This window comes from Pongo pygmaeus, chromosome 14, assembly GCF_028885625.2.
Source record: "Pongo pygmaeus isolate AG05252 chromosome 14, NHGRI_mPonPyg2-v2.0_pri, whole genome shotgun sequence".
Lineage (NCBI taxonomy): Eukaryota > Metazoa > Chordata > Mammalia > Primates > Hominidae > Pongo > Pongo pygmaeus.
The window spans coordinates 26,170,130-26,181,641 of record NC_072387.2 but is presented as its reverse complement, the minus strand read 5'-3'; the positions used below and the strand labels follow the sequence as shown (position 1 = coordinate 26,181,641).

At 47.2% G+C, this 11,512-nt stretch overlaps 1 protein-coding gene across 1 annotated transcript; it reads left to right on the top strand.

The window, feature by feature from the left end:
- Positions 1-5,523: 5,523 nt before the first annotated feature.
- On the top strand, positions 5,524-11,149 carry GJB2 (gap junction protein beta 2). The gene is made up of 2 exons (XM_054447237.2): positions 5,524-5,820; positions 9,024-11,149. The coding sequence occupies exon 2, from the start codon at positions 9,046-9,048 to the stop codon at positions 9,724-9,726; it is 681 nt and encodes a 226-aa protein (XP_054303212.1). The 5' UTR covers positions 5,524-5,820; positions 9,024-9,045; the 3' UTR covers positions 9,727-11,149.
- Positions 11,150-11,512: the final 363 nt, after the last annotated feature.

The window sequence follows — 11,512 nt, the reverse complement described above, 5'->3', positions numbered from 1 at the left end:
GAATGTACCCCTCATGGATAATGGGGAACTACTGTAAATTGTAAGCAGAGGCTGTGTCTTTCTAAAGCCCAGCCACCTAATTCCCTACATGCAATATCACGTAGCCTGTAAGAATAAGTGAATGTTTCCCATCAGATGGTGACTGAGACGACCAATACCATCTTCACCCATGAAAGCTATGTGTACTAGAGCCCCATGTCACTAATAGCAATAGTCTAATATGCTAAATTCCCTGCCATCATTGATTCATTTCAAAGCCAATAAAGAGACAATATAAACCATTATGTTTACTGCCTCCTCTTTTCCAAAGCATAATTGTTCAAAGCATATGTTTGGCATTAAAAGTCTCTATCTGGTTCTTTAAATATGTAACCCATTAAAACGACTGATCCATGATTTCTGAGCATACTACATATCAAAGTATTATTCCTATCCTTTTTTAGATAAATAATTATATTAAGTTAGTAAAAGACCTAACTAAATGTTGCTATTGCTTCTCAGATCACAAAGAGGAGCCCTGGGGATGTCCTTTTCCAAACTGAAATGATGGTCCTAAGCAGCCCATCCACAAATAAATCTCACCAACCTGGGGTTTCTGGGATCAATGGACTGTGAACTTAAAGCACAGCAGAGCTGGGGCTGCTCTTAAGGCCCTGCTGTCTCTCCTCTTAGTAACAACACCATTTCACATGAGGTGACAGTGGTATCTTTTGTTGCCCTGGAAACAGAATACAACAGTGGCTTTCCAACTTTTCTGTGGCAGAGACCTACAGACAGAAGTACATTTTACACTGGATCCAGGACACACACATCAGTCTGAAAGCACACACACGAACCAAACGTTTCCTAAAGCATTACTTATCCTTGCTAATAGCAACACATTCTCATATTCTTTTATACTTCATTTAATTTCACATAAAAAAGAAAAGGAAAGGAAAGAAATCTATTTATCAGCCCATTAATAAGGTCAGGAGCAGCAACACTAGAGTAGAAGAAAAGCTTACCTACCGATTTTTCTCCCACCTCCTGAGTGCGCCCAGCTTTCCGACAAGTCTCAGTGCCATCTACTGTGCGCTCTGGGTATTGCAATTGCTTTTTTTTTTTTTTTTTTTTTTTTTTAGAATGAGACTAAGTCAGAGAACACAAAGAACTTCTTTCCCCACAGTGGAGATGACTCTGAAAGCGTTTAAGGAATAGCTTAGATGAGCGGCTAACGCATTATCCCAGTTCTGAATTCTAAGACCACAGACTCCACGTCCAGTCCCCAAAGAGAGGCTTTGCAAGCTACAGAATACCCCTCTGACTGGGACCTCAGGAGCTAAACTGACCACGTAATTGGTTCTAGAAAGTGAAACGTTTTAATTTGAAACATCCAAATGAGCATTTTGTGAAAAACCTACTGTCGTCCATCAAATACAACACAGCCAGGGAGTCATTACTCTATTGCCCTTGTCAATCTTACATCTATAGCTTTTTTTGCTACAGCAGCTCATGAGTGTTGACTCTATTCTAACTTGTTCCAGAAGCCCTTCAAGATGATAGATAGCACAATATTTTTGTAGCCAGAGCTAGAATGTAGAGCTCTTTTTGGCTTCTTTGTGAATGATCCAGAATTTCCATGTTGGCAAGCCACCGTAATTTACAGAATTTACTTTTTATATTTAATAGAAGTAAAAAAAATTTACCTACTTAGGGAGTTATAGCTCTGGATTCATTTCTGACCAAAACGTGCTTTTTGACACAAATACAATTGGAAATGTCTTTGTAATTTCTCCACAGTCTGCCTAGATAATCATAAAAGAACTGCATGGATATATTTGTGAGTAAGAGCATGTGTCCATTCAGCAAAACCAAGGAGATCAACCAATTCTACAATTGCCTTGAAATGGAGACACATCTAGCAGTTTGAATTTCCCCCAAAAGATTGTATGTGTGAAAATAAGAATAGAATGAGGAACATTTAAAAGCCTATAATAATTTCAGTCACAATTTGGCAATTAGAATTTTATGAGATGTCTTTAATTTGGAAGCAAAGAACAATTAAATTACTGAAGGCTGGAATTTTTTTTTAACTCTTTGAATGGAACAACTGATTTTCCCCAAAAGATTTGACTTTAACAATTTTCAGAAAACATAAGTCAGGGTGTGGTTCAATTACACAGAGAGAAATTGTAGTGAAATGGTGTTCCCTGTAATAATTACCCACAAAGGATCACAGTGGAGCCACTCCTGCATTAAAATTACAGTATCATATGTAAGTTATTATTAATTAACCAGAGATGCCAGGAGCTTGTCAGTTTCCAACTGCTATTTTGAGGAGAGCTAAAGTTTCTCTTTTTTTGCCAGTTATTATAATTATTAATATTTCAACAGCAAGGCAAGAAAAGGGAATGTGGTCCATTAACTAATGGCTCTTGAAGAGACACTCAATGAATCCAACTTGCCCTAAAACTGCCAAGTGGTAGGACAGTCTCTGTGTCTTGCATCATTTTCTGCCATCACCTACGTGTGATTCGTGAGTCGGAAATTCAACCAAGACATGTTTAATGTATATTTAGAGCATCCTTCCCAGCGGGAATTCACGGTGCCGTTCCATCAGGCAGCTGGCAAGCAGTCACTTGAAATATTAAGAAATATGATTTGTGTCACACTGATTTATTGCACAATAGCAACTTCCTTCTTTTTGGTTCATTTATAAAACAATTGTCAAATTAAAATGCCAAATAGCTTTAAACATTAGCATTTTCACCTTATAACCTTACAAGTGCATCACTTTAAACATCTGCATAAAATTTCAGCTCAATGACAATCACCTGGGATTTACCTGCATGGTACTAAGCATATATGTAAAAAATATTACTGTTAGGTATCTCTGGCACTCTGAAGTGACAAAGTGTAGCCTTCACAGATCCTTGTCAGTTAATCATCAATAGTTACCTGAAAAGTGCCCACTTGCCATCATTCAAGATCAACCAGGCAGACACCACAGTGAGTTTTCCATCAAAAAACCTTCTCTATCTGGTCAGTCTCCGCAGGTCAATGAGACAAAGGTGTGTGCTGCACGCAGCAGGACTATCCTAAGCTCCCTGTGTTCTCACCACAGGGCTGGGTGGCTGGGGTGGAGGAACACAGGATTGGGCTTCAGCTTCTCTAGGAACTGGTACATTAAGAGATGAAGACATAAAAGGTGAGAAAATCATGGTTTATTTCCAATGTTTCCATTTCTGTTAAAAGTAATGCTTTCAACAGAAAAAAAAACGCAGCAATGTGTGTAATTTACAAAATAATTTCAGGATTTCTTTAATCATTAATTTGTGGTGTGATCTGTTAACTGGATTTATGTCTAAGCTCATTTGTAAATAACTTCAAATATCCGAGCCTTCCCTCACCCTCTTCCCACCTCACCTCTCCTCCTTCTCCTCCCCTACACTGGAGAACACTATGTACATGCATATAATGGCCTGCCCTAGAGGAGTTCTGAGCCTACTGGGGAAGAAAACACCAACTCACAGGAAAACAGCAGAAATCACACAAAACAGAATAAAAGCAAGCGCTGATCTGTAAGTGAAGACTTAAGTGCTATAGGACTTCCAGCTACAAATCCTGAAAACAGGGAGTGGCTGTGATAATACGACTAGCCAACATCACACAGTAATTTTGCACATAAGGAGAACTAAATCAAAGAAAACAAGGAAAAGAAAGTTGAGCCTATAATCGTGATACAGGCACTAAAATCTCAGGTGACATTTTTCAATGGGGGAAAGTCAGTCAACTTCCGATCTCCAAACCATCTTTACTAGCGAGCTTCCCACAGTGGTTCTAGAACCTTCCTTCATTCCAACCCAACCAGGACTCCAAAAGACTCATAGACAGCACAGCCCTTGAGAAATTAAAGGGAGAACCCACCAACCGGCACCCCACTCTCCACCTCAAGTCACCTCTTGAGCTGCTCACATCTGAGCAGCTCAACCAAGATGTGCTCAGGCCAAGAAAGCTGCCCCACCCCACAGGCTTTGCCTGTCATTTTTAACAAGCCGACTCAGCACATCTCTCCGATGGACCATGCAAGGCTTTTCGCGGCTCTTGGGGCTTTGCCTCTTCATGAGCAGACACTCCCTCTTAGACTAAGACCTGGAGCTGGAAAGTAGGTGGTAACCGCGGTACAAAACTCACGCTCGTCCCTGCAGAAACTGCCTAGGTCGGCCCATGGCCACAGGGCGCCAGTTTTTCAAGGAAAAGTCAATGCTAATAATGGTGGCAATCACGGGAAATCCATTCTGAGGCCAGATCTGACTTGTCAGGATTAATCACCATTTCCACTTAACTTCGAACTGACCTGGGTAAAAACGTGAGCGCGAGGGGACCAGGCTGCACCTCTGACCTGGCTCCCCTCTGCAAAAATGGCGAAGTGGGTGCCCGAGGTGGGGCGGGAGTTGGGGTAGACCTCCCCGGGGGTCCCCACCCAGCCTGCTCTGCACATCTTAGTCCCTCATCCGCTTGCGCTGTGCAAATCTGTCTTCTCTCATTTGTATCTCAAGACATCAAAATCCCCAACCAAATGCAAATACTGAGACCTCATAATCTGAGACAAAGCTTCGCGGTATCCAGAAAGCCCCCAGCGGGTGTGCAGTGCAGAGCCAGCCGCCCAGCGGTCTTCCGCAGAATCCTATCAGTTTCCCCCTTTCGTGCTGTGTGCATCGAGCAGGAAGGGGCTTGGCAGATTTTTACCTGCTCTCTTTCCTTTCTGAAAAGTCTGGGCCTCCTCACCCCAAAACGAGTCACCTCCTTGCAGTTCCCCAGTTACGAAAAGCGAAGGAAGCTGGCTGGGCCGGGGGCCGCGGGGGGCACCCTCCGCAGATGGCAGGACCCCCCTGCCGGCCATGGCAAAAGCGAGGCTTGTCTCCCCCACCGCCCCCAACCTTAGTCCTTGGCACATCGTTGAAAGTAATCGAATAAAATCGGAAATTCGAGAAGGGGTTCGTTCGGATTGGTGAGATTTTGAGGGGAGAAAGAAGCGGGGACTTCGCCGGCACCGGCGGCGCCCCCTCCTCGGCCACCGTTAACCCCCATTCCAGAGGGCACCGCCCCGCGACCCAGCCTAGGTCCCCCTGCGAGAGCCTCGCGGGCCCGCGCAGCCTCCGCGACTCGAACAGATCTTTAGTCCTTGGAGGAATGCCTGTTTCTCTAACAATAAAAAATTAAAGAAGCGCTCATAAATGCCAAGTCCTCTCGCACTAGGCGGAGTAGAGGACAACGACCACAGCCATCCTGAACCCCGCCCACCGCACAGCACCGGAGCCGGGGCCTGGGGCGCCGCTTCCTGGGGGGGTCCCAACGCTCAGCCGCCCCCGCTCCACCCGGGCCGCCAAGGGGCTGGGGGAGGCGGCGCTCGGGGTAACCAGGGGGAGACTCAGGGCGCTGGGGGCACTTGGGGAACTCATGGGGGCTCAAAGGAACTCGGAGACTCGGTGCCTCGAAGGAGACTCGGGGGGTTCGGGGCTCTCGGGGGGCGGTCGGGGGTTCGCGGACCGGGGAAGCTCTGAGGACCGGGAGGCCGGGCGCGCTCCGCCCGCGGCGCCGCCCCCTCCATAACTTTCCCAGTCTCCGGGGGAAGAGGCGGGGTGTGGGGTGCGGTTAAAAGGCGCCGCGGCGGGAGACAGGTGTTGCGGCCCCGCAGCGCCCGCGCGCTCCTCTCCCCGACTCGGAGCCCCTCGGCGGCGCCCGGCCCAGGACCCGCCTAGGAGCGCAGGAGCCCTAGCGCAGAGACCCCAACGCCGAGACCCCCGCCCCGGCCCCGCCGCGCGCTGCCTCCCGACGCAGGTGAGCCTGCAGTCCCCGGACTGCCCGGCCAGGAACCCGGCGCGGGGAGGGACCGCGAGACCCAGAGGGGTTGCCCGGCCGCGTGGATCTCGGGGAACCCGGGGGCTGGACCCACACACGTCCTTGAGCCGGGGGGCGGGGGCCGTCTTCTGGAGCGGGCGTTTCTGCGGCCGAGCTCTGGAACTGGAATGGGGCGGCCGGGCCGGAGCGGCTGCGGCGCGCCGGGGAAGTGGAGGCGATGGCACCGCCCGGGGTGCGAGTGGGGCCGGGCGCGCGCGGGAGGGGAAGAAAGCTGGGGCGAGCCGCCAGCGCGAGGTTTGTGGTGTCGCCGATATCCCTTCGGGGTACTCTAGCGCAGCCGCCTGGCTACTCGACCCACTGCCACCAAACGTTTTAAATTGACCGAAAGCTTAGCTTCGAAGCAAAGCTCCGTTTCGCCGGTGAAGCAGGAAGCCTCCGCTGCAGGAACTGACCTTTACCTTCTGGAGCGGCTTCTGCAGAAAAAGCGCCGGGGCAGAGGTTTGGGCGGAGCCTAGAACTAACGCGGAGCCCGCCGACCCCGGGCCACCCCGGGGCCAAGATTTCAGTGGCTGCCCTTTTTCCTAAACGCTTCACGAGGGTTGGTTTCCGGGCTGTGCTCCCCGGCTAGAAGGAAAATTTTTAGGACCCTTGTTCGTGAAGAGGTGGTGTGCGGCTGAGATCCGCGTCCTCAGGACGGTTGCATCAGTGCCTCGATCCTGCCCCACTGGAGGAGGAAGGCAGCCCGAACAGCGCTCACCTGACTAACAGCTGCTGAGAGCTGGGTTCCGTGGCCATGCACCTGGGACTGCCTTGAGAAGCGTGGTACGGCCGTGTCCCCATGTGACCTTAGAGTCCCTTTCGAAACTGCTGTGCACAGTCGGTCACAATTTCAGACACTGGTGAGAAGGGTAGAGGAACCCTCAGGGGGCAGCCAGGCAAGGTCGACCACCCATCACCTAAGGGTGGAGAAATTAAGGGGTGAAGAGTCCCTTTTGCCTTTTCTGGAACCTGGTGATCCACCTAGTGTCTTCCCTAAGGAACTGAACCAACTCCTCCGCTGGCCTCTGGCAGCTCTCCAGGCGGTGCAGGGTGGCGTGGGCCCGGTAGGAAGCTGCATGTAACCGCCCAGGGTCGGGAGGTCAGGAGGGCAGCTCCTCCTCTGACTTGAATATTGAAAACAACTTCATCCTGCTTCTGAGCCCCTCTTAACCTATGACCCCCTAGCCCATTGGGGAGTAAATCTTAATTTACTCCTCTTCCTGAAAAAGGATCTTTAAAAACAGGTAGCTTCAGCTCAAGCTTTATAAAATAACAATATAGGATTTCTTGGAACTGCATTTTTCTCAGCTGTTGGTAACTGGACAGGTCTGTAGAAGGGTGTATGACCTGGGTTTGGCAGGTGGAAGAGGGCAAAGGATAAACCCCTCTTCCCGCAGCCCCATATTCTTGGCCAGGTATATTGTTGTAAACCAGGAGAGAGTTTACTTCGGGGAGTATCCTGTTTTCCACTCAGTGAGGCCCAATGAAGAATGTCTAATTCCATAAGATGCTTTTGTTAAAATCGGAATGTTGCTGCCCTCGGTGGTTCTGCTGTTGGGACGGAACTGGCCTGAGCTGTGGGTGCTTTAGCAGGACAGCCAGCTCACCTAAGAGCCTCCCAGTCTGGATTATCAATGGGTCAGTGCTGAACCTGGGTTAAAATATTGTTTTTTCCAATGATGTTTGTCTTTCCCAAGCTCAGTGAGGCTAAGTGTTTCACAGGCCTATGTCAATCTGATGTAACTTTTGTGGCCACCTCTCTCCTGTTAGCCTCTGACCAAGGTGGCACTGGATGGTTTCTGCCTGACCTTGGTGCCCTGTAGCAGTGACTGTGGGTCATGAAAGACATTCACTACGAGCCTGCTTCCAGAGTCCATCAGAAAATAGGATGCAACTTGCCTAAAATGAGGAGAGGAGGATGCTTTTAAGTAAAAGAAGAAGGAGGATTCACTACCAGCTCTGAAGGGTGGAAAAGAGATGATTCATCCGGATTGTGGAGAGGGTGGAATCTTGTTTAGGAGAACGCTGGTTGTGGCAGGCAGGGTGTAACTATGAATCAGTGAAGACAGTTCACATCCTGGGATGAAAAGAAGGCTACGGGCTCACGGGAAGTTATCCACTGGCTTCTCCACATCCACTTGCAGTGAGGAGTGTGGGACTCCCCCAAGCTTCAGGGCTGAACTGCAATGCAGTGACGTTGCTTAGTTGGGCCAGTAACCGAGGGAGTTGAATTTTCTGTCATTTTAAAATAATGTGTCTTTTAAGAAACACTTTGAAATTAAAACCACAACCCACAATTATAATGCACTGTTGCAGCACTTATCAAAACAGATATGCTAACTGAGCCGTCAGTGCCAGCCTGACAGTGAGGCCACCAAGCCTACACGAAAGTCTGTGCTCACCGTGGCTTTTCTCCATGAAGAGGGCATTCCTAACCTCTTCCTTTCATGTAGAAGGAAGCAAGGTCCTTTGTAAAATTTTAACTCGGGGTGCCTCAAATGTAAACTTAACCACTGGTAACAACAGTTTCACTGCTACATGCCACGTCTGTGAAAATTCATTCAAGACGTTAAGGAAAGTGGCTCAGCAGAGAGACTAGATAGGGGAGCTGTAAGTTACATCTTATCCTCACGGTTCTCCTGTACTTGGCCTCTCAACCTTTGAGCAAGGTTGGCCCAAGCTAGTATGGGCCCCAGTGGTACAGCCAAAACTTGAGACTGCAAATGGATGCAGCTGTTGAACGCCGAGTAACTTCTGCAGAGTCAGACCCAAGGAAGCTCTGCAGAGGATGCAGGGGTACAGTCAGAACCCATGAGTGCCTTTCAGCTAACAAGTACTTTAAGACACTCCCCAACACAGCAAGTTTTTATGATGTGTTTAAAGATTCGGTGAATTACTCAGGTGAACAAGCTACTCTTTATCAGAGAATACCTAAAAACATGTTCAAGAGGGTTTGGGAACTATACATTTAATCCTATGACAAACTAAGTTGGTTCTGTCTTCACCTGTTTTGGTGAGGTTGTGTAAGAGTTGGTGTTTGCTTAGGAAGAGATTTAAGCATGCTTGCTTACCCAGACTCAGAGAAGTCTCCCTGTTCTGTCCTAACTAGTGATTCCTGTGTTGTGTGCATTCGTCTTTTCCAGAGCAAACCGCCCAGAGTAGAAGATGGATTGGGGCGCGCTGCAGACGATCCTGGGGGGTGTGAACAAACACTCCACCAGCATTGGAAAGATCTGGCTCACTGTCCTCTTCATTTTTCGCATTATGATCCTCGTTGTGGCTGCAAAGGAGGTGTGGGGAGATGAGCAGGCCGACTTTGTCTGCAACACCCTGCAGCCGGGCTGCAAGAATGTGTGCTATGATCACTACTTCCCCATCTCCCACATCCGGCTGTGGGCCCTGCAGCTAATCTTCGTGTCCACGCCAGCGCTCCTAGTGGCCATGCACGTGGCCTACCGGAGACATGAGAAGAAGAGGAAATTCATCAAGGGGGAGATAAAGAGTGAATTTAAGGACATCGAGGAGATCAAAACCCAGAAGGTCCGCATCGAAGGCTCCCTGTGGTGGACCTACACAAGCAGCATCTTCTTCCGGGTCATCTTCGAAGCTGCCTTCATGTACGTCTTCTATGTCATGTACGACGGCTTCTCCATGCAGCGGCTGGTGAAGTGCAACGCCTGGCCTTGTCCCAACACTGTGGACTGCTTTGTGTCCCGGCCCACGGAGAAGACTGTCTTCACAGTGTTCATGATTGCAGTGTCTGGAATTTGCATCCTGCTGAATGTCACTGAATTGTGTTATTTGCTAATTAGATATTGTTCTGGGAGGTCAAAAAAGCCAGTTTAACGCATTGCCCAGTTGTTAGATTAAGAAATAGGCAGCATGAGAGGGATGAGGCAACCTGTGCTCAGCTGTCAAGGCTCAGTCACCAGCATTTCCCAACACAAAGATTCTGATCTTAAACGCAACCATTTGAAACCCCTGTAGGCCTCACATGAAACTCCAGATGCCACAATGGAGCTCTGCTCCCCTAAAGCCTCAAAACAAAGGCCTAATTCTATGCCTGTCTTAATTTTCTTTCACTTAAGTTAGTTCCACTGAGACCCCAGGCCGTTAGGGGTTATTGGTGTAAGGTACTTTCATATTTTAAATAGAGGATATCAGCATTTGTTTCCTTCTCTTGAGGACAAGAGAAAAAGGCCAGGTTCCACAGAGGACATAGAGAAGGTTTGGGTGTCCTCCTGGGGTTCTTTTTGCCAACTTTCCCCACATTAAAGGTGAACATTGGTTCTTTTATTTGCTTTGGAAGTTTTAATCTCTAACAGTGGACAAAGTTACCAGTGCCTTAAACTCTGTTACACTTTTTGTAAGTGAAAACTTTATAGTATGATAGATTATTTTGATGTAAAGATGTTCTGGATACCATTATATGTTCCCCCTGTTTCAGAGGCTCAGATTGTGATATGTAAATGGTATGTCATTCGCTACTATGATTTAATTTGAAATATGGTCTTTTGGTTATGAATACTTTGCAGTGCAGCTGAGAGGCTGTCTGTTGTATTCATTGTGGTCATAGCACCTAACAACATTGTAGCCTCAATCGAGTGAGACAGACTAGAAGTTCCTAGTGATGGCTTATAATAGCAAATGGCCTCGTGTCAAATATTTAGATGTAATTTTGTGTAAGAAATACAGACTGGATGTACCACCAACTACTACCTGTAATGACAGGCCTGTCCAACACATCTCCCTTTTCCATGAGTGTGGTAGCCAGCATCGGAAGGAATGCTGATTTAAAGAGGTCGCCTGGGAATTTTATTGACACAGTACCATTTAATGGGGAGGACAAAATGGGGCAGGGGAGGGAGAAGTTTCTGTTGTTAAAAACAGATTTGGAAAGACTGGACTCTAAATTCTGTTGATTAAAGATGAGCTTTATCTACTTCAAAAGTTTGTCTGCTTACCCCTTCAGCCTCCAATTTTTTAAGTGAAAATATGACTAATAACGTGGAAAGAATAGAAGCTAAGGTTTAGATAAATATTGAGATCTGTAGGAAGATTGAACCTGAATATTGCCATTATGCTTGACACGGTTTCCAAAAAATGGTACTCCACATACTTCAGTGAGAGTATTTTCCTGTTGTCAAGAATAGCATTGTAAAAGCATTTTGTAATAATAAAGAATAGCTTTAATGATATGCTTATAACTAAAATAATTTTGTAATGTATCAAATACATTTAAAACATTAAAATATAATCTCTATAATAATTTAAAATCTAATATAGTTTTAATGGAACAGCAAATTTTAATTTCATCTATCACTTTTTATATAAATACATTAATGTTTTATATTTCATAACACCAATGGGTAGCTTGCCAGGGTGTCTGACCCCATTCTGCCCCAGTTACAGAAAAGCTTCTGTCACCAGAAAGATTGGTGGGGAAGGAAGGGAGGAAGATGATTTCTACCTAACGCCGTGGCCAGCTCTACCAGATTTTTGAGGCATATCAGTCTGGACAATGTGGTGTGTGGACTGGAAACGTACCTTGGGGAACGCTGAGTTGGCTGGACATGACCCGTTTAGCTCCTGGATGAATCCCAGAAGTGGACCTTCAAAATGTCACTCATAG

Bases quoted from the DNA above. Each gene is read 5' to 3' on its own strand.
- GJB2 (XM_054447237.2), top strand. From the start codon at position 9,046: ATGGATTGGGGCGCGCTGCAGACGATCCTGGGGGGTGTGAACAAACAC.